The 24,108-nt window shown below is 46.4% G+C and overlaps 1 protein-coding gene across 3 annotated transcripts in view; it reads right to left on the reverse strand.

Moving 5' to 3' along the window:
• The window catches only part of LOC1281445 (cyclin G), a 28,801-nt gene extending 9,032 nt beyond the window's left edge, over nt 1-19,769 (reverse strand). The window contains exons 1-4 of one of the 3 annotated variants that reach the window (XM_321356.6): nt 19,378-19,769; nt 16,612-17,147; nt 9,668-10,461; nt 1,663-1,905 (exon numbers count right to left, since the gene is read on the reverse strand). In XM_321356.6, coding sequence (XP_321356.6) covers nt 1,663-1,905; nt 9,668-10,441 — 1,017 coding nt within the window. In that variant the 5' untranslated portion in view covers nt 10,442-10,461; nt 16,612-17,147; nt 19,378-19,769. Of the gene's footprint in view, nt 1-1,662; nt 1,906-9,667; nt 12,211-16,611; nt 17,148-17,618 lie in introns of all 3 variants that reach the window. The other 2 variants (XM_061643122.1, XM_061643121.1) reach the window with 2 other exon arrangements.
• Between the last annotated feature and the right edge of the window lie 4,339 nt (nt 19,770-24,108).

Here is a 24,108-nt window from a genome sequence, read left to right on the forward strand (position 1 = left end):
ACGACATTTCCCACCATTTGAACGAAAACTCATATGGCATTCATTTCATTGCACCACTCAGCACAACTCCTAAACCGTTCCTCGCTTCTACTTGAAACATCAATTGCGTACGCACACACACACTACTGTATGTGCTCATGTTGATGAAATCATTCGATAGACGTATGTGCCCTCCTCTGCCAATGCTACATTTACTGCTACTGTGTGTCCGCAACAGTCGTTGGCCGACCATCAAGACGATGGTGATTTATGCATCACACAAACATACTACACACATGATGATGTCTATGTTTACACATAGAAAAAAGGGACAAGAGAAGGCAGAGGCACCAACACCAAGAGTGCAACCGAAACAACACTCAATGTTGCAAGTGTTAAGTGATTTGAACATGGCAAAAGAGACCAAGCCCACGACGCGTTGGATAGACGATGGTAAACAGTCGCTGGCTGACCATGGTCGTCGTCTTTAAACCTAGGGAGTTTGATAACCAAACAACGGTATGCGCGTTGCTGGCGCGTTGGGCTTGCCCTCATGTGCCCGAAGCACATCTGCAGTTGGGCGATGGCCGCCGTACACAAGAAGCACGCGTACGTTTTGCGTACTTCACAGTTTTATCGATCATACGCGATCCCTCTACCGCTTGCGTACACAACACACACTCCCCTCCAACGCGGATGGGTGGTTCTGTTTGTTTACGCTTTGTCTGCCTGAACGTGTGGTCGAGGGGAGACGGGGAAAAGGAGATTAGTTCGGTAACGGCCAACTCCCCCCCAAATGCATGCATACAGTGCGTGATACAAGTATGTTACTCACTGTAGGGCGGTTTAATGGTGGTGTTGATTATTGTTACACTAATCAACACCACCCTCGCCCTCGCTCGTGTGAGGGTAGTGGTGGAGTGCGCGCGTTGCCTAGCTTGAATCTAGATATGAGGCAAGAGAGCTCCTATTTGTTTGCTTTGTACGTTTGCTTCAACACACCACAGCGCGCATGTAGAGGTGTGTGTGCACAGCTAATTTTCGTTCATCAACACACTACCGCCCCGCTGTGTTCGACAAAATGGCAATAGGAAAGTGCAACATCATCATTATATGGCCGTGCGTGAACGCTCCCTCCTCTCTACACTGTATAAACATTTTACCTCGCGCGGAAGGGCGGAAATGTCAATTCATTTAATACCATTCATCCCTTCCCCCCGTTCTACCTCTTCACCCTATTTTAGTTGAAGATTCACACAAAACCTTAATCCAATAACACCACCATCTCACCACACCGCCACCGGCCGTCGGTGTGTTTACTCAGTCGAAAACGATCGATTTCTATTTTCATGCCCCTTGGAATCCGAAGCGTGTCAAGTCAACGCAAAAGGGCCACCACATCGCACAGAGCAGAGGGAGGGACTAGGAGCGAATGATGTGGTACACGCACACGCAGTAGGTTTTATACATAACTTCACAGATCCCGCGCCTCACAACAAAATTGCCCGAGATCTTTGCTTCTATCGTAGTAGTGATTGTGTGATGATGGTTTCTTATTCCCAGAGTTCAGGGTTTAAATTACTCAACCACAATTCTATCCTAGAGAGGAATGGTCCTCTGATGTATCTGATCTATATATATTTCTTATTACTGGGCTGTAGTAGAGTAAAAACGATCACTTACCTGCGAGATAGCAATCAGATCCTCCGTGTCGATGATCGGCAGGCTGAGCTGCTGCACCGCCAGATGGAAGGAGCTGACCGAAATGCACGCCATGTGCTTCGGGCGGACCTTCATCTTGGTCAGGAAGCGATCAACCAAGTTAATGGCAGCGAACAGGACATCGTTCGGCAGCTCGTACCAAACCTTCAGGCAGCGCAGCACATGGGCCGCTCCGTCGCGGGTGCCGATCGTGATTTCGCCATTCTGTGAAGCGAGAAGAAGGGGAAGAAAACATATATTAGTATACACACACAGTGTCATTGGCCTCCGTCAAGGATAAGCGTAACGTAGGGTCGTAGGAGGGTAATCGCCGTAGAAGAGGAAGGAGGAAACCATCAGTAAACAATAAACAAACAAAAAAACAACGGGGATGGTTTGTCCAAAAGCGTTCATAAATATTAAACAACCTTGGACGCATAGCAAAGCAAAATCAGGACCCAAATGTATACACCTCGAACCCCAAAACAAAATGCCCATCAGTGTTTTTGTTGGTTGGTGGTGGAGTGCAAGAGAAATAGAGATTTCTTTTTTCATAAATATAAACAACAACAATCTCCTGCTCTAGAGCAATCCGCTGCTGATGCTGTTGCTGCTGCGAGAAAACGGTACGGAACGGCTCGCATACCACCACCACAAACCAAAACCGTGGTGGTAGTGGTAGTGATTATGTAAAAATGAGGTCAAAAATAACCTGAAACGAAACGTCTCCCGACCATCTTATGGAAGAGAGATTGTCAACAACGATGCTGAGCTGGTGCCGCCGCTGCTCTTCCCCAAAGTTGTTGACTGGTGGGGTATGGTGGTTCGTGGATGTTGTCTTGCGCATATAAAGCAACACACGCATGCACACACCTGACCGTAAACCGCAGAAGAGGAGTTCGCACCAACACACTGTGGTCACCACAACATCGCTGTTTACCTCATCGTACCCACCAACCTTCAAATTTCACCTCTCCCCGCTTGGTGAGGTATTTCGAATTGACCACATACCACACCATCTTAAGGAGGGCAAATGATGGGTGAGAGAGTGAGTGAGAGTGGAAGCAGAGAGAGAGAGAGAGGGTACAACACTGTTCATCGCAACATAAGGTCTCTTTCTATTTTGGCCGTACCGACCGGTTCAACAAAGTTTCACTTTTATTGGTTCCGAATGTTAAACACGTTGAAGAAACAACACACCCAGCGCACACTTCATTCAAGGATGCATTCAAATCATATTTGAAAGTCCTATTTATAATACATAGATTTGGAAAATTAATACCAACCCTGACGGGGTGGCAGCAGCAGAGCAAGAGTCCTCTCTACTGCCATACTTCCTCCTTCCTCGCTGTAGGATAAGCTTGAAGGACTCAGCTGACAACATTGTTAATCAATCTCCCTCCGCACGTATTGCGCTATTTGCTTCTGTTATCCTTCACCCAACTAAATACGGTCAGCTGGGTATCGCGCTACGTGTGTGTGCGATGTAGTCACATCATCGTATGTTCGTCAGCTGAAGGCAACAACAGAGCAACACTCTGCTGAGAAGGACATCCTTGGGGCATGAACATTTAATACAACGAACCAAGCCAACATGAAACCCCGTAGCGTAGGTAGACAACGGCAGCTTTAAAAAGACCAAAACCAGCTGTTGTGTGACGGTGTTATTCGAGCAAAAAATTCGCTCTTGTCTTAAAACAAAAGGCCATGGGTTCAACTAACAACTGCTGCGAGTGTCAATTGCTCAATGAACCGTAAATAGGAAGACAGAAAAAAAACGCACGATTGCACATTTGAATAATCGACACTAAATCCGACCTGCTTGAAAGGCCGTCGGGGAGCGTATATGTGGGGGAGAGAGTGACTGAGGAAGTGTTGTACACTTCATGCATGAATAACCATCCCCAACCGTTGGATGGGAACGATATGCATCTGCGAACAACGACTCTGAGAGCAACCTCTACCTTGTGACCAGAACAACATATGCGATGATGATGATGTGTGTGGGGCGACGCCGCTTCGTGCTTCCAACATCAGAAGCCATTAGCGCTGTGTGACTAGACACATCAAAAAGTGAATCGGATCAAGCACCGATTACCTCGGAGTCATCCCCTTGGAGCGCCTGTTGCCTGTCCAAAATCAACGACAACACTCGCGTAAACACAGAAGGGAGAAGGGAGTGTACGACTCCCCACAACAACCTCGCGAACAAGTGAGCCTACGACGACGGGATTGAAGCGGTTGACATTGAAACCGAAAATAAATCTCGAATAGCTCGTTTCTGCCTCTTCCTCTCTTTCACTTCCCGCCACATATTACTACCTGCCTGCCTGCCTGTCTGATCCTGCTCAAACAATTCCACCCCTTCACTGGGACACAAGCGACGATAACAAGACGGGTGCGGACGGACGTCAAACCGTACAGCGAAACGCAAAACTAGAATCCACACGAACATTCATGCACACACTAATGGGGCATTTATAATGTCTCTGTGTGTGTGTGTCTGTCCCTCGTACGTAATGATGGTTTCGCGTCGCCGTCTCGTCTTTCCTTCGCCGAGCTGGTTTTCTCTGTCTCTTCTTTTTCGAACCTTCTATTGAACGGCATATATACGTGCGCGCATAAGAGACCCAAACAAGTCACTACTGGCACCAGTTTTAAACTCGTTCGACCGGTTCCAAAATTCGCATCCAGTCTGGGGTGGAGGTTTCAGGCGTCATCCTAAAACCAAAAATGCGTCAGAATCGATGAGTCGATCAGGCGGAAATAATTATAGATGCAGCATCATATCGTTTGCCGTGTCCCTTTGCTAGATGCATTTAGAAAACTGATCTTTTTTTAGTATAATTCATCAATCCAATTCCATTCACTTTCGGGCTGTAATAGAGACGGATCGCTTTTGTATGGAGAATTATTGTTTTAATCATTTTCCTCGTAATCTCTATGCACGACACAATCACATATTGTGTGTCCTGCAAACACTGTGTCCCAAATCACCCTTCTCTTTATGTTCACATGCTACACACGGTGCCATGCCGAAGAAGATCGCCCTACCGTGACGGTCACGCTCGCAATAAATGTATAAAAGGGAGCGGGCGCGCGGCAGGTGGGCGGAAAAAAACGATGAACGACAATAATATATCCTACACCAACTAACCAAGCCTACCAACAACCATTCTAAGCACTGTACTCCACCCCAGGCTTCTATTGGATTGGTTGTGCTTTCGATGGCCATCCACCCACTTCTTACGTCCGGGCGCGTTGAACCGTAGAGATTTGGGGCCAAATCAGCAAACGGACAAAAGAGGTGGACGCGCATAACAAAAGCATACTACATTTCCCTCGTTCTCTCTCTCTCTCCCTGTGTGCATAATGGCTGACCGATCAACGGACGATGATCACAAGAGCATACATAAAATGACGCTTCCGCTGTGTAGTTCTCTCTCTCTCTGTCTCTTCACAGGCCAGAACAATGTTTGCTTTGTGTCCCTCCACTTACATCTCTCTGTGCTTGTGTATCGTTGAAATACGTTATTTCTGCTTCATTCATATGTAAATTCATCTTTTAAATATAGTACACTGCCTCCGATTGTCTTCGTTCACTCACTTCTCTTGCTTCTTTCTATCCGATTCTCTTTGCTTTCATGTGGGTTGATAATAAAAACGGTACATCCAATGCTAACTGAACGGAGGAAAATTCTCACAAAGACCGAGAGCGCAACAGTAGGTGGGAGAAATTATGATGCTATGTTTAACGGACAAGTACCAGTGTGCTTGCGAGCTGTACATCATTCTCTCGCGGATGCCATGAAAGCGCACTACAGCAAACCAAAGAATAGTGCTGCTTCATAATCCATTCTTCCTCTGTTTCGCTCCACCGATCGACCGAAAAGCAACGAAACGTCGCGCAGAACGAACAAGTGTTCTATTTATGCTCACATTTGAAGAGTAATAGCACCAGTAGCATGATTAACATTGTAAGTTCATGTTTTAGCTTGGGCGACTCTCCATAGAGGCATTGTACCGTACATCACACTAAGTTGTACTTCGAGATGTAAGGCGACGAAAAAGAACAAAGCCTTTCCTCCTGCGCCACATGCCTTTTTTTGACGTTGTTTTATTGCGCACGATACGATACGCAACAGATGCGTAGAAAATAGAAACACGACGCAGCCGGCTTAGGCTGAGCAATTATTTGCTTAGAAAAGCGGCACACATGAAACTGAAGGCCATGGGACGGCTGCGCCAACAAGCTTAACTAGTCCAGAAAGTCCCATTCATGCTCGGTAAGCCCTAGTTACACTAGAACAAGCGGTAATGATGTCTATTAGCGTATGCATTAACATGGAAATCAGCACCGAAGTTAATTGTCCATTCTCAAAACAAAGGGTAATCTTTCTCCCCTTGTTTGAGCGCTTTTGGTATCAAAGCGTTATTGAACAACAGAAGAAAAGCCATCGCCCTAATACTTGCCCATCCGCCCTGTATCATTTCGTCAAGACAACCTCACTATCATCTTCCGTCGAGTGGTAGGAACAATTATCTCTCTGTCCCTCAAACCGCCATCCTAATCGGTTATCTTGGCAAAAAACGGCCGAGACAACAGGTCTCGGACTGACGTACATGATACACAGCCAGTGCGCGCAGCACAGTACGCCGTGTGTAAAGCTGTTATTATTTCTATTTTATCTCACATTATCACGCAGCCTTTACGGAACACACACACACACACACTTCACTCGATGGGGTGACGTTGATAGCAATACACCTCCCCCGTGTTTCCAAAAAAGGGCGTTTGGAGGCAAGGATGAAGCGTTGGGTACAGTACACAGATCAGTTAGTGTGCCCTCGCCATTTTGCTGCCGGTCATTCACCTTTTTGTTCCACTGGCAGTATACTTTTTCGGTTTAATTTCACCCCATCCAATGGCCATCCGCCCCAAATTGAATGACTGATAACGTGAAACAAAAATGGAAACGGCAAACTCATGCTGCAAACAAATCGCAAACCGTCGTTATGATTAAATGTGTTGTGCGATTGGTCAGGACACTCTACTCAGGAAATGCACCATCTCTTCTTTGTGTTGTGAGTTTCGTGAGAGTCGCTATGGGTTGATGTTTTTGCGAACTCTGTACTACGTGCATCCGAGCAATTCGAACTAAATGCCGTCTGGAATAGATAAGACGGGCAAAACTAAACGGAACGTGTACCATCATACTTTCCTCAAGTGTGCTGGTTCGTTCTTAATCCAAAACTATCATTGAGAAGGTCGTGTCGGATGTATAGGGGAGGATTTGCTCTAATTAGTGTACCACCAGCAACACATCTGGAAAAAAACCTCTCATCCCTCCTCCAAGGGTAAACACCGACCATAAAGTTCATGTTATTGATTTGACACTGTGAAGCCGAGACGTGACGACACAAACTAAGCATCGAGGTGCTAAGAGACGCTCTTGAAAGCAAACAACACTCTGTCGGTGGGCTCGGATTCTGATACACCCTCCTCTCCTATCCTGCCCCATTCCGTCTTGAAAAAGGCAACCCTTAACCGTGTCATGCCCGTTATCAGTGGGTCATGCCATCAGACAGGCAGGCTCTAGGGGAGCGATAATAAAATATGCTATCAGCGTAACGGACAAATGGGCCGATGTATTTGTGTGTGATTTTTTGTTTGGCTATCTCTTCCTATGGGCATGTATTTCCACATTTCAACAACAACAGCAACTAGACCGTGCGCCCAGGGCCGCAGAGTCAGCCGTTGTTTTGCAGTCCCTGTGGACCAATCATAGCAGCAATCGATGCAAAATTTTCAACCAGGTAAACCTCTCTTTTGCTGAGGTTACAAATAAAGAACGTCATTAAAGGAAAAACAAACACTTATTAGTCTGAACGAAAAACAACATGGTGTAATATGCACGCAGATGTTTTGTTCCAGAAAATTCGATTTTACGTCCTATAGATTAATTGACGACACACATGCTCAACATGTCCCTAACACACATGCTAGCTAAGCACGGTAGTGTGTTGGTAGGCACGGCTTTAATTCGAACCGCTCAACATAGCGGACGAGCTCCTCCACCACCTCCTTCGTGCAAGCCACACACAGCCGGTTCTAAAAATAAGTGACTACGTGATCGCACGAACACGCTTAGCTTGCTTCTTTGTGGGGAGCAACTGTGCAAAAAAAAACAGCCACCCCCTAAGCTGTCGCCCTATTACGAGCGAAACGGTTGAGCATAGCACGCATACATTCTAACCCGACAACAGCACACACCATCACACGCTCAGCGGAACGCACAAAACTTCAGTTCCTTTTAGCGTCGGTTTCCTACATCGCTGTGTGTATGTGTCCATATCTAAAGAGGAAGAAGAGCCCACGACTCGTCATGATGTCTGCAAAACAGGTTTTTTTGGGGGGTGAACTTGCTTGCAGTAGACGAAAATGAAGGAAGAAGGTGAACGATACGCAGAGGATTGCAACGGATGTTTCATTTTCGAGGAGAAATCCTTCAAGTGTCGTACATTAAAATGTACCATTATTCCAAGCGGAAATTAAAAAAATTGAGCGGGCATTCGCTAGATGGAACAATTTCGATGTTATTGATAAATTTCGCAACATATTGTAATCATTCCTATGTGGATCTATGGCCCGTTTGTTGCAACACTCCTCGCCCATATTCACGCGCATTAACTGAAGCGTTCAAATTGATTCCAGAAACATTTGCATTACATTTTTTGGTACTTTGATCGATCGACATTGCATGCACGACCGCTATGTGAACTTGAAACGATTGAGAGGATTCACACATTTCATTTCATAGACACTCAAAGATATCAACACCCTATACCACACATACGGTGGAAGAGATAGAAACCCAAAACCACGACATATCTGTCTGGTTGGCTGATAACAAAACCAGATATGCAAAACAAATCAACCACAGGAACAAATACATATCCCTTTTCCTCTCTTGCGCAAACAGTTGTGTCAATACAATCAACCACAATGTTGTTTACCATATTTCGTGACAAAGAAGGATCGTCTAACGATACACCACCACTTGCTTTGCCTTTACCACAAAAACCTAGTTAACTCGGCGGTGCTGGGTGTCTCGTTTAATCATCCGTTATCAAACCATTACCAAAATCATCATCACTCCACAAACGGGCTTCAAAAGGCACGCGCCACACACACACACAGAGCTGGCAAATATGCGTCTCTCGTGCAGCTCTCTGCAGCTAAAACGATTATCGAAGAAAACGGCAACTGCTGTTAAAAAGCATGCCCATAATTCACGTGCAATTGTCCATGCTGCACCACCGTCTGCCTAATCGTCTTAGGCGAAAAACAGCTGGCAAAGCATGACTGCGAGTCGTTGTGGCGGCGGCACACACGTGCCGTACGGTCCGTCCCCGCGCGCCACAGGCATGGAGAAGCACACACCACCGCGCGCTCTGCTCCAACACCTGTGTGTCGGGTGTGGTGCTCGAGAGAGTGTGAAGAAAATATGCTGCTTCTACTTTTTTGTACGTTGTTAGGGGGGATGGATGTACGACGTTTACTTCAGCTCGCTTCAGCGCTCTTTTTACTTCAATCACGGTGGCGCGGTAGTAGTATGTGGGGAACGCAACGTCACTCATTAAAACTTTCGATTTTTTCGTGTGCTTCGAGCGCATGACACCTCTCTGCTCCAATCCACTCTCCACTACTGATTTTCTCCTCCTGCAGATGAAATATTTTGGAATGTTATCGGTACACCTCGTACCGCACACGTTCGTGGTCGTGTTTCGCTGCGAGCAGCAAAGCACATTTGAACTTGAAAAATGCAAACCACGATCTACCAAACCAAACTGATGGAGACGACGACTATGCCCCTCTGGAAAGATCGAATTTTCTTCTTCTCTTCTTCGGTGAGACAGTAAGGGTGGTAAAGGAAAAGAAAGTATACAAAAAAAGAAGATACAAAAAGGCAGTTTTGCTACTTACGACTGATTGTTGCGGCAGGTAAAGGTTCGGTTGGTACTTCGGCTCCAAGGCGAGCAGTTCGCTCAGCTTGGCCATCATCTCCTCGAACGACATCGCTGCTGTTCCGGCGGCGGCTGCGGCGGCTGCTGCTGCTGCTGCTGCTGCTCCGCCAGCCGCTGCCATCGGTGATGATGGTGCCGATGATGGTGATGATGATGATGATGATGATCCATTGTTGGTGGTGGTGGTGGTGGTGTGCTTTTGTGGTGAGGTGCACTTAGCCGCTGCCGCTGCCCCGGCAGCATCCGCTAAGTCCTGGCCATCGTCATGATTGGCGCATGCCGTACCGTCGTCGTCCACGGTATCCATCATCATCGGGCGGTGTCGGTGGTGTTGATGATGGTGATGCGGCGGGTAGTGATAGCTGGCACTTTCGCTGCCCGACGACGCGCCCGATGAGTGCATGGAGCCGCTGCCGGTGGCGCTGGTGTTGTGGCCACCGTGGCGACAGTCGTGCGACGCCAACAGAACTCCATCAGCAGCATCCGGTGTCCCAAGCCGGCCCTCCTCTGACAACATCCGCTGATCGTGATGCATCGTCTGGTCGTGCGCATGAACGTTGGTCGCGGGGCTCATCCTCATCATTGGCCGGTGGTCATCGTCTTCCTCCATCCGCATCGTCATCATGCGGGCAGTGGAGGAGGACGTGGGTAGACCATGGCCGCCGATGCCGATGGGCTGCTGGTCGATGTTGTTCATGCTATCGACAGAGTAGCAGCTCACAGGGACAGACATACTGAGGGCTGGCCTAGTACCTATATACGGCGTGTTGTAGGTGGTGGTGTGTGTATTCGGTAACACCGAGAGGGGATTTTTTAACGTATGCCGTTCGTATCGTTTGCAAACACAGCGCGTCCGCGACAGAGCAAAACGGATTTTGGAAGTCCGGATTGATCGTACGGTTAGTGACGCCCCGCGAGATTGAACGGGTGTTTTTTTTTTTAATGGATTGGGTAGGATTGGAGGATTTCGGGAGAGAATTGGGTAAAGGAGAACAAGAACAAGAGATTCGATTTGTCGTAGAAAAAAATTGATTTAATTTTTTTTTTAAGGCAATTCTAACTCCAACGGACTTCTACTAAGTTGATTTATCTTGCTCTTGTCAAACACGGGGATGAAATGCTGCACACAATCAATCCAATAGGGTACGCGCCGGCGAAACTTGCGTAGCGCGTCTGCGGATTATTCGATTGATTGTGGAATTTGCAAAACGATCGGTACTAGTATGGCGATTACGCGACTTGTGTGAGTCACCGACTGTGTATAGTACACAGTCTCGTCCTGCACGTAATCTTTTTTTCTTCTGAAATGTGACACTCAGAAAAAAACCCTCAACGTTTTCTCTCTCCTTTCCGCTTGGCCTTAACTACACTACTGCTGCTGCTGCTGGCTGTGTGTTCGTGTTTTCTTCCGCTTCACAGCTCACAGGACAGTTCGATTCTTCAGAAAGCCAACAAGAGGGTTGCAGTTGCGCGGTGTTTCTATCCCAAACCGAGTGCGGAGACTTCTACGTGAGCATAAACTAGTTGGGTTCGGCCGCGATTGCGTCGAACTAACTTTAATACTCTTTTTACGGTCTGTCGCTCGGACGCACTCTGTGGGAGAATTGTGTAGACACACACACACCCGCCTTGCACCGGGCCAGAATCGTGTGATGGAGCAGAGTAATGTTAACGGCACAAGCTAGCGACAGCAGGAGAGAATGGACTCACGCAGAACCACAGAGATCACAAGCCCCTCTTTTTTTTTTCTTGCGATCTTACAAACGAGCAAACCAAGCGGCGGCTCGCGACAGTATTTTCAACTACAATCTCTTAGTCCTTCGCACACACCGGTCAATTAGATCTCGCTCGCTTCAGGAGACGGGTTTGAGAGTAGGAGCTCGATCGATCTAAAAGACCTTCGTACGATTTTTATGGTTAGCCGACGATTTACTTCTTCCTCGGTTTACTCCGTCCAAGCCTGTGTTTCCGTATGCACCCGGTGGAGCTTTTGCACGATGGCTGACAATTCTCGACCAATTGTCCTTGATCTGAGAGAGCGTGTATCCCTCAAGGAGAAGGTCTGGTTACGCTGCGGATCTGGTCACGAGTAGCAACGAAAAGGCACGCGCACACTGCTGCTTCTTCGCGAACGGGAAGAGACAGATACGGGATCTATCCTTGAGAGAACCAGCAGGGTGAACGATTTGCTCTAATAATTGGTTCGCGTCGCGCTACCAGTGCCCGTACGCACGCAACAGAAACACCGAACAATGGCCTAGGAAGAACCAGACCAACGCACAACACACTAGTGCACAAGAGAACCAGAGCTAGGATGAGCTTGGAGCAACCAGAATACGTGGCTAGAACTGTCTTGTCTGTCTACCCTGTTGTATTTTCTCTTTGTTTATGCAGCTTCTCGCTATGCTTCTTTATGCCAAGCAGCAGTTTTAGCGATCTTGCTTTGGAATCTTTTCCGTCCGTGCCCCTTTATGCTTCTATGCGCGACACTTACATTGAAATCTGGAAAATTTGGATATAAAAGGTTAAAGCGCATGTCTTCTTTTCCGAAACTGAAAAATCAAAACACAGGAAATGGTTACGGGGCAAAACATTGGGTTGGGAGCAAGGCAGCAAGGTGTGGGACAAATTTCGGGTAGGAAATGGAAGAGGAGGAATGAAGGCAGGAGGGAATGGTGATAGATAATAAAGGTGCAGGGACGTAGGCGGGCGAAAGAATGTGACCTGCTAATGCGTGTGTCTCGACGGGTAGCGTAGTTCGCCGTTCATTAGCAGCGAGGGCGCCCCCGTTCGTCTAGTCTGGATAGTTTGTATATTTCAACCCGAAAATCAGCCTCGGTCTGTAGTCGCGACAGGGAAATAGATTGGAATTCTAGATACGACTGGCTAACCATTGTATCATAACAGGCCAATGACTCAGCCAATGAGATTCAGAATATCCCATATATCCCAGAAACGAGTCATCTGCTCCTTTTTAGAGTTTTAAAAATTACTCAGAAGTGTGTGGCGTGTGCGTGGAGAGAGCGCTCGTCCAAAGTCCCAAAATTACTGCTAAGATCTTATCTGTATCGATAAGCAACCTATCAAAATGCAGCTATGTACGATGACGTATGTTTGTTTTCCTCAAATAATTTCAAATCTAGCTCCTAATTCTTTTTCAAGCCGTTCCTGAACTCTTCAATGCAGGGAGTAGAGGTTTTACCTAGAATTTCAGAATCCTTTACAAGAATTATCAGCTTCCTTGAAATCATACTTTGCCTCGGGATGACGATTACTCCTCGAAACGTAACCGTTTCCAACAACATCTTACTATCGCACCGCTTCGGCTTATCAGCGATCAGCGCTTCAGGAGGTGTGCGTCAGTTTTGGTTTGCAACCAATTCCACATCCCATGGGGAGTATTAAAATCTTTTCACGTAATGTAGATGCAAACAAACTGCGTAACTTTGCCGCAGATGTGTGTTTGTTGCATGGGCTGATAGCACAAGGTTACTCGGCTGAACCACACCTCTACCCCATGTACCTACTAAACACAGAGTATACAGTTAGAAGCGCTACGTGAAAACGATCACGTTTTCAGCAATGCTTACAGTGCAAAAGTTTCAACTGCAGTCGTATATGACTTGCCCTGCCATTGGAGGAGCGAAACGTGTGTACGTACAACAAGTCGGTCCGTCGTCATCGTCGTCGTCCCACACATACACATCCAGGGCAACTCTAAGCAGACGGAAGTAGCGCACCATTTCGAAGCACAATAGAAGCAAGTGTGCCGGGAGTGTAACATAAGCTGACTATTCGCTGTCGTGCCATGCTGCTGCTGCTGCTTAGCGATAAGTGTTGGACCTCTGGTGGGTTAGAGTTGGCTCAGTCGAACACTCAACTCCACGGGCTCTCGGGTTTTACACCCAACCGGGTGCGTATCACGCGCAGCACACGGTCGTACCATCAGCACACACAACTAGCGGCCCCCCCACTCTCACTCTGTCCTTATCAAACAAAACACCCGGACAGAGCCATCATTCGAAAGGGCATGACACAGCTTTTCAGCGCGTGGTCGCGCCGTTACCCTTCCCTCCGCGACAATGACAAAAGGAAGAGGTTGAAAAGTGATACTCGTGTATCGGGTGGTGATGGTTCGACCCTACGATGACGATGGTCGGGTATCCATCGTTCGAAAGCTACCTTTTGACGCAATTGCAGGAAATATGAGTGACGCACACATGCACAAAAAAAAGCGTGCATCCGGGATTTTACCAGCCCAAAAGGTAATAATGCGCACGCGTGAGTCAATCGGCAATGAACTAATTAGATGGAACACCCACCCCTACACCCCACCTGCAAACAAAACACGGCGGGTTGCACTTTACACCGAATCCAAACAAGGTCAGGTCGTCACTGGCACTGCCCGTGTCCTGTTGTCGTTGTTGGAATAACGCCATTGCGGAGTGATATGGTGTTGTCGCATGGAAAGAAAGTAGGACACAACACCGCGCGCCATCTTCTTCGCACCTTACTGCGCTGTTAATCCACAGCAAGCAAGCAGCTATGGCGATGGGGGGCGCGAGCGTCCACTAATCGCAACAACGTCCAGCGAGCCGTTAAACCATCAACACAAGCATATTTCCATCGTTCTATTCCACGGCCAAGAATACACGATACATTTCTTCGTTTCCATGGTGACCCACTCCGACGGGGTTGGCTCGGCTGGCTACGAAGAATAAAAATACTTTTCTTTACCAAAAAAAAGGCATGAGTATGCGCACAACAGCAGTGTTTTTGGCGTTGTGCAACGCAAAGGGTAATCAAAATCGGTCAGGCAAGTATGCAAAAAAAAAAAAAACACAGCTACCTCCTCTTTGACCTCCCAAGCGCGAGTGTTGTTTATTTGCGTTGTGTGTGTGTGCGTGCGTATGACAAAGAGCTGTGACGCTGTGTTGTCGCGCTTGGTATGCGCTTTCATTGCATTCGACGGAACGCTCTGGAAGGAATCTCGACCGCCAAGCAATGGTCGTCTCTCGCACAAAAGTGTGCTTGCAGCAGAGCTTCTGGGTTTTTGCTACTGCTGCTGATGCTGCTACTGCTCCATTTGAGGAACGGTAGAAATAATGAGCAAAAGAATCAACAGCAACTCAGAGAGCATCTGGTGAAAAAGCTTACCACTTCCCCCCAACAGCATCAAGCAACTTTTCCGTGCTGCTCGCTCCCCCCAACAACTGGTTGTTGTATGTGTTGATGTGATGATTTGTTGTGCAAATTGTGCACCAAGGGAGCAAAAGAGAGAGAGGGAGAGGACGGAGGAGTGCGCAGGGCTAAAAGAAATAAATGCGAGGAAGGAAGGAGAACAACACACGGGGTGAATTGTATGTAAATTAATTCCCGTTTTTTGTGGCCTCCTTTCCTTCCCCGGGGGTTGTGACAAAAACGGGCGTGAAAGGGACAACCCTCAAACTATTTAAAACATTTGCAACAGTGGGGAGAGTGCTTGATACAGAAAACACAGCTCAACAATTGTACAGGTTAAATTTACATAAAAGCGATAATTCCGATACTAGTAACTTCATTGTAAGATAGCTGCTACTGCTATTTCTATTTCTATGACCAATTGCAACAAACTACACTTTTGAATTATGTTGCACAGAAACAGTGACAGCAATCATTTGCTATTTATCTACTTAAAGTTGGTCTCGAGCTAGCTGTGCATTTTGTGAAAACTCTCCACTTAGTGAAGCTCCCCACAAATCGACAGTTTTTCTTCTTTCACCCCATCTCATCATAATCCTCTCCTATTTTTTCCTCTTTCGCGCGATGTTGTTTCGCGCATCGAAACAGATGATTTTGCTTCGGTGTGCTCCATCTTCTTCTCCTCGTCATTGCTATCTTCAAAACATACTACACACACACAACAAAACAACCTCTACCAATGCACGCACACACATTGCTCCACCATCATCAGCTCCACCGTTCCACACACCACACACACATTGATGGAGCTTGTGTAGAGAAAATTCGTTAAGCGATTGCGCTACTGAAATGTCTACACACACCACACATAGACAGTGCAGTAGTGTTGGTGATGATGTTGGGCTGCTTGAATTAGTTTCTTTTTTCTAAAAATTTCCCGTTTTCACTTGGCAACAGTAGGGCAGGGAAGAAGCAAAAGACGAAGCAACGAATTAAATGCGTCATCCCTGCTAAATTTGTCGTACCAAACACGCGTGCCACGGCTTGAAATGTGTACGCGCGCACGGCAAGAAACATGTTCAATCTTGCACAAACATGTTACGGATCCGAATCCGTGACAGTGAGCAGGCACCCGAGTGAGAAGACGCGTGATGATTTCGCGAACCTTCTCACTGCATCTCGTAACCAAACGGCGAGTGCGTGGATTGGGTCCAATCGTCATCACGGGCACGTTGGGAACAATGAAAATAAATTTCCCAATTCCCTCAACTTTCTAACAGCCTACCCTGTTCCTAACTTCCTCCTCAACTTTCACGCACAAACGTTTTGTAGACTTTCTTCGGGCACATCTTTCTTCTTGGCAGCGAACGTGAAATGTAAATATGAACCCTGCCTTCCTTTCCTTACATTTTGCTCCAAAACTACTCTTCACGGGGGTACACACACGCACAGGATCACACATCCACCACACTGTGCTCAATATGCTAAAGGCCTCGCAGGGCTGACATCACATTCCGATCGCACACACCACCGCGCGCGCACACACATCACACACAAGCAAAAAAAATCAAGATGGCTGCCGCGTGACCATGCTGCCTGCACGGCGCAGCGCACGGCAACTTTTCACCATTTTCGAACCCTTTTTCGCTAGCACACCGTTTTACATTTTCGAGAGCAAGATCCGCCGCGAGGAGATGATGAAACAGATGGGACAAAACTTACCCGGATGCTTCCGTGATTGTGGCTCTCACTTTTGCGTCACCCCAGTGTCCAGCAATAAAGAACTATTCAATTCGGTATTAGATTCTACAATGACGGCCCGTGTGGAGAGTTGGACGGGGCCGAGCTGCGAAATCTAGCACATTCGAACAGGGCTGCTGCGATGTGTAGAGTTCGGGGTGTCGGTGTGTGTGTGCGAGTGTGCTGGCTTGCGCTCTCCACAGCACACAACGGGGTCTCCACACACTTGAAGCGAGCCTTCGGTTCACGCACACAGCGGTACGTCGAGCAGGTCTCCACGCATACGCTAACGCGGTGGTTGTGTGCGTGCGAGCAGCTGTGTTTTTTCCTCCCTTCTGCGCTGGTGGATTTCAATTTTCGTATTTAGAAATTGTCGTTGAAAATGTTGCGTCAGTTGGTGAGAAGGGGGTTGCAATTTGGTTGTCCTTTGCAGCACAAACAGCCCCGACAGGCGCGCTCGATGATGAAGTGAGTGATGAACGTGAGTGATGATGGCTTGGCTAGGGTTTGTTTGTTATCTGGGATGGGAGACAAAAACGAAAGAAGCAAGCAAAAAAGCTATTAATTCAGTTGCACATACAAGCGCAAACATTGATTGATCATATGCATCTCCATCGTGACCCGCTTGTGCCTTGCGGCCCTGAACGCGTCGAGAAACGGAAGATTGTAACATTCTCCCCAACGCCTTCTCATTGTGTACCCCCGCGGCGGTTCAATGTCAGCTGGTGTCGTCGGAAGGAAAAGACCTTAAAAACGCAGCTCGTCTTGCCTGTGTTCTTCCTTTCCAATTGCATCATTCCGCGCTTACGGTTTGCACACATTCGCCACAACCTTTTAACCGATATGCCCTTGCTTCCCGTGTCGCGTGTTCATTGCCCCCTGGAGAGCTGTTGCTAAGGATAGTTTAGTCACTAGCAGAGTTAAACGCAACAACCTTCACCCTCTTTCAGTGGTACCAGTTACCCCATCCTTTGCGCTCCCGGACTCACCTTTGGTCGTGATTTTGCTTAAGAGATTTTTGCTTAAAATGTATAATTATGTGCAGCGTCGAAATTATGACTAACTCGCTCAGCATTTGCTACTGTACACCGTTGTTCAAAATAATTTAAAAAATCACATTCAAGCTATCCACACTAGACTGGCATTTAAACTATAACTCTTCCACTCTTTCCGCTATCAGTCACAATGTTGCTTGCTTCTATTGCTTTCCTCGCATTTCACACGGAATAATTGGATGATGCGGGAATGCACTACACACCAGGACGAGAAAGGAGCGCCTGACGGTGTTGATGATGGACGGGACGATCGCGCGCGCGCGCTCTTGTATATCACAGATGATGTTTGTTGTTTGGTCGTCGTCACGGTGCGCCACGGATCGCCTTATGAAACGCACAGCACCACTGCTTTCACCTCTCTAAGCGACAACAACAGGCAGGACCATCTTCTTCCGTTTCGAGCAGGTTTGTTGTCACTACTGTTGACTTTTCGAGAGCAAGGCTTGCCTAAACTAAGAGCTGAGTGTTTTGCTTGCTTGCTTGCTTGCTTCCCTTGCAACTGTATGCGGACGCGCGCACACTGTGTCCGTTCGTGTCGTACGCGTTCGGTCGTTTGTCGTGCGCTTTGTTTGGATGGTCGAACCGCGGGCTCAAAACAGAACCCAACACAGCCAGCAGAGTAGGCTGTGTTTAATACGGTCCCCGATCCCTTGAACTCTTTCTCTCTCTCTGTCCGTCTCTCTTTCTCTTTCACTCTAATGCTCTTCATCTCTTTCTCTCGCGCGCAAACGCAGTTTGCTCTGTCGCGCTCTCGCGCTGGACGACGCAACTCGCCCCTCGTTCGTAGGGCTGTATTGGTGTGGCTGGCTGGGCTCGACCTGCTTGGGATGAGGTTTGTTGTTTGCTTTGTGTGGTGTTGCTGCTGCTGCTGCTGCTACTATGTCGTCAACCAGCTGTGCGTTGCTGTGTGTGCGCGTCTCGTATGCTAATAGCTTCTAGTTTTTCAGCAATTTGGCTTTTGGAACAATCGTGACGCGAGTGTGACGACGCATTCAATCCGTTTCTTTTTTCTAATTTCTGCATCCTTTCCCCCACTACTGACGGCTTGCTTGCCCTAACGCAAGATGAGCTAAACTCTCTACGCTTCCATAACGTCGTATGATTTGAAATCCGTTATGCTAACTCCCTTTGACTGCACAGACACACACACACACAGCGAGACCGTTCGATGCTGTGGTTGTGTTTTCGTACGCAGCACCAGCGATAATACACACTCCCACACAAATAGAAAGAGAGCTTGTATCCCGTTACCACCATCGCCAGCAGCACCACTACCACCACCAGCTAATCAACCAAATGCTGGGGCACCGTCCATTATTTCATCATCCCACTGTACGATGCGAAGAGGAGCTCAATTTTCCCTTGTTTTGTCTAGAGTGTAAAAAAAACCCCTCAGCCTAGGGACTGACTACCCTTTTGTCATGGTGCGTCAAATTTCAATGCGCTGTACACACTCGAAAAGATGCACTTTTGAAAATGGCGAGTGAGCGTCGCTTGGTTGCCCCACTCCAACGCAGCGCTTGCTTTTCATTCTATCACAGCTTTAGCCCCGAAACCCAATAGACTAGGGTTGGGGTGGGAGACGCTGAGTTTTTGCTTCCTTCTTTTTTTTTTCAAAGCCCCCTAGCAACACACCCCACACAGCCATGGGAGAAATATGACTGATGATGAAATATTTTGTACACCAATTTACCGTGCTAATTCCATTCCAGCCTTGCGTGCGTGCGTGCGTGTGTTCCGTTTTTCCGAGCGAATTTTCCGAGGGACGATGCTTGGGGGGTCCGTTTTTACCAGTAGTGTCCTGCAGAACGATGATTCGCCATGGAGCCGCGCGTCCTATTCGCGTCCCATCACACTTTATTCACTGCATTATTGGTTGGTTGTGTTTGGTTCGACTTGGATCGGGTTAAGATAGTTTCAAGGGCTATAGCAACTATATCACACTTTACTTAAGTTGGTGTTACAATTTTTCTTCCCGTAAAGGTACCACAGTGTATGAGTTTTTTTTTCTACTGCAAGGACGAGAACGCCTCCGTGCGTCTTCGCGAACCAAACGACTATGATGAAAGTCAAACAAAGAATGCGCTGCCTTCGCTTGTGTGTAAACAATCAAGAGGGTCGGCGTGTGTGTTGGTGTGATGTTGGAATTTGTGGTTAGCAGTTCCCAGGTGACAAACTTACATCGCGAATCGAACTGGTGCTCGCTTATCCATTCGAGCAGTTGCGTGAGCTCGGATAGCGGCGTTGGTGGAGGAATTTCTGAAGACAGCGAGAGCATCAACAGCAATGTTATTTATAATTGAAAATCGTACTCAATACGAAAGAAGAAAGTGTCTACGGCATTTTTCCCCCACAATCAAGAATCAATGTTCATCAGGCATAACTAAAATAAACATATTTCTGATTAAAATGCTTTGAATTAAGTCTACAAACAATATATGTGAGCTGCGGCATGTTTATTTTCAAAACCAAGTGGACCGTGATCCTAAAAAGGTTGTAGAGCACTGCTCCGGGTCATAGGAGCGGTTACATGGTACAGTAATTATGTTGCACGACTGAATAACATGTCCCTTCGTGGGTTCTAGTCTTATATGGACCGTCCCCCCATAGCAAGGACTGACTATCCAGTATCATACAGACTGAATAAATCCTGAAAGCCTGTATAACCCTGTATCATCACGTAGCTCGTTACGCCGATGAGAAGAATAAGATCATCGAGAATCTTTTGTATTCTGAATCAAATAAAGGACTGATTCTATTCACGACCAGTATTAAGTCTATACGGGAAAGACATCTAAATAGGGCATGTTGTTAAACACATTTTAATGGTTATATCGGTCAAACACAAACAGTCTGAATTCACTGGTTGAACTTCGATTCCCTATCAACTATTGAATTCAGGCGGTTCCCGAGATACATGGTACCTTTTAAACGCGGATTTGGAGATACAGTCTTTCCCCGAGTTACGCGAATAATGCGTTCCGGAGACATTCGCGTAACTCGGATTTTCGCGTAAGTCGAATATCACATGTTACAGCAAAAATATACTTTATTTATCATAATTTTTGATTGAATTTAGTTCATTTATGTAATTTAATACTTATTTGATGCAATTGGTGTAGAAAATTTGGTTATTTATCGGTAATTATTTTTCATTTGACAATTGATGGAGAAAATTGTACTGATTTGACATCTGAACTAGGCATGTGTAAAATGAACGAGAATCGCACCGTTCGAACAGTTCGGTAAAGTGCACGAACGAACGAGGTTCTTAACAAAAAGAACGACCAGGACTTTTGGAAGAAACTGACTACACCGAACGCGTTCGAACGTTCCGTTCAGTGTTCGACGGCACACATAAATGTGGTAATAAAACGTGCAAAATCATATTGCTTTCTCGCTCTTTCTCGCACCGTGCGAACGGGTCGTCAGAGATCAAAATGTACCCTGTTGGTGTTGAAATCGTACCCATACAACTCAATTCCTCGAACGCCGTCGAATTTGTCCAGCAGTGTTCGATACGTGTGCTGTTGGTGTGGAAATCGTATCTATACGACTGAATTCATCGAACGCGTTCGAACTGGTGTTCGATCTGTGTTCTGTTGGTGTATAAATCGTACCTACACAACTGAATTCATCGAACGCGTTCGAATTGGTGTTCGATCTGTGTTCTGTTGGTGTGTAAATCGTACCTACACAACTGAATTCATCGAACGCGTTCGAACTGGTGTTCGATCTGTGTTCTGTTGGTGTATAAATCGTACCTACACAACTGAATTCATCGAACGCGTTCGAACTGGTGTTCGATCTGTGTTCTGTTGGTGTGTAAATCGTACCTACACAACTGAATTCATCGAACGCGTTCGAACTGGTGTTCGATCTGTGTTCTGTTGGCATGGAAATTATACCTATACAATTCAAAAGATCGAGCCCGTTCAAACGGATTAGTCATTGTTCGCGAATGAACTGAACTGAATTGATTGCGCTCATCATGTTGATCCATATTTAAGTAGTTTTTTTAAATAGAATCCTTAAGTGTGTATAAGGCATGGGGTACAATATATGCAGGAGACATTTTTGCTCGTATTAGTTTTTTACATGCTAGTTTTTGGTCGGTTTTGCGATGGATTGTGTTGACCAGACAGCCGAGTGTTTAATGTTTTTAAATGATTGGTTTTAACCGCAGAATGAGTACTTCTTTGGCTACAGTATGCGTCTATGGTGGGTAAATGAAAAAGATAACGAGCGTTCTTTGTGAATAAAAACCTCATGAAACAAAGAACGAAAGAATCGTCGTTCGCGTTCGGTTCTTTTTGGTGAGCGAACTAGTTCGTTCGCGTTCGGTGAAAAGAATCGTTTTGCCCATGCCTAATCTGAACTGTCAAAAATAAAAATTCGCGTAACTCGAATTCGCGTAACTCGAGTGTCGCGTAACTCGGGGAAAGACTATACGCGGTTTTCTAAATTTGACGGTTCTTTGAGCAAATTGTACTTATCTGTCAAAAATTATAAAATGCCAAATAATTTCCCTTTATTCGAATGTTGAAAACTATAAAAAAGGTTTGAAACTTTTATATTCAGTCAGAATCATATCAAATAATTTATTTAATGTCTAAAACCACCCCCATACTTGAAAAATTACACGAAAATTAGTGACATTAGCAGGAAATCACGAGATTCGACATACGCGGAATATGTGATATGTGGTATTTTGCGGACGTTTTCGGCCTGCATGTGCTTTTTAGCTGGCACATTTTTTCATACAAAAAAAAAATCTGAAATTTTTCACAACAGGTCATGAGAATTTTGTGATTTTTCCAAAAACCGGTATTCCCATACAAACGCATGCTTTTTAATTGAAATGTCAGCCAACTATCGAGCGTTCAACTAAAATGCATACCAACTAAAAAGCGATCAACTATTGAATTCTTACTGTATTTCTATTGGTAGCAAAAACCTTGTTTTTGAACATTTATTCTTATCATAATTTACACATATTTATATAAATTAACATTAATTAACAGCATTATATTAAATTAGTTGGTTTGCTATATCTGTGCTGTTATAAATAGTCTGATGCATGTAAAAATCTGAATTGTACGGTCTAAATAACTGGGAAACCGAAATTATTCTAATTTGAACTTAAAGCAACTTCATCGATTGGACGGTGTCTAAATTCGCATGAATTCCCCCTGTGCAAAGCGACGGAAGAAATCATTCCCTTTCGCGCATTTTCTCAGGCCTTCTTTTTCCCTCCTACGGCAAATTTGTCGAGCAGCGTTTCGAGCTACCCGTCCCTAGCACTGCCTCATACCCCTCGCCTGAGCACGCTGCTGAAGGTTTGGATGGGTTAGTGCGTCAGACGGCCAATCGCTGTCAGTCGTCGTCCGTGCTTTTTCCCTCCATAGCGCTATCTCTTTCACGCGTGTGGTCAATGGTCGCGAGCTGTTGTGGCGCCTAAAAATGCCGTTAACAAACATTGCGGCGATGAAGTTGCATTTTCACAAATCAAACCAAAAAATCGCAATAAGTTCAATCGCTGCAATGTAAAAATAACTAACGAATCGCTAGCTCACGCTGGAGGGTTGGCTGTGCAACGCGCAGAACCCTATTTCGAAGTAGCGCACGCAACACAGGTGGCCATGGCCGTGCATAGGAAAGCTTAAACCTAATTGCATAAAGCATAACTTTATGTGACACTATGCTTTTCCTTTCGTATGTCGTAGATTACATAGATAGGCTGAGCCGTCTGCGCAAGGGTGTGAGGGTGCGTGTGTGTGCACAACTGTCGCCGAATGTGTTTTCTTCCGGAATGTTATGATCCATCGAAAGGAAGGTGTTCATGACGGTGTTTTTTTTTATTGTGGAGCTGCATCCTTCCCCCTGCCTGCAGCGTATGCATCGGGCAGGATACAGTGTGGCAGTATGCAAGTTGCCCGCTGGATAGGAGCGGGCCCGCGGCACCGCCATCATTCCGCACATCTTAAAAGCATGCCCGTCGTGGGTTCTAACCGCGTATGAACCGTCGGCCGTAGCAAGGGGTGACTATCCGGCTACGTGGTACTCAAGTCGTGAAAAGGCCGGCATGATCGCGTAGACCATTATGCCAATAATAATAATAATAATAATAATAATAATAAGAGGAAGAACTTAGCATAGCAGTCCACCCTCGGGGAAGGTTTTTGTTTTGACTTTGGTGCTGCCGGGTCTACGGCTGTGACGCGACAAATGCACGGAATGCACTCGACCAAAACATGAACCTACCGATCCGAACCCATTCCAAGGCAGTGCCGGTCGCACGGCGTCATGATACCGACTCAAAACCAACAAGCCACCAGATTCTGGACGGACAGGTGCAGTATCATACGCGCACCGTTATAAACCAAACCAGAATTCTCTTTTGTATGAATTCAATTCAAGTTTT

This window comes from Anopheles gambiae, chromosome 2, assembly GCF_943734735.2.
Source record: "Anopheles gambiae chromosome 2, idAnoGambNW_F1_1, whole genome shotgun sequence".
NCBI classification, from domain to species: domain Eukaryota; kingdom Metazoa; phylum Arthropoda; class Insecta; order Diptera; family Culicidae; genus Anopheles; species Anopheles gambiae.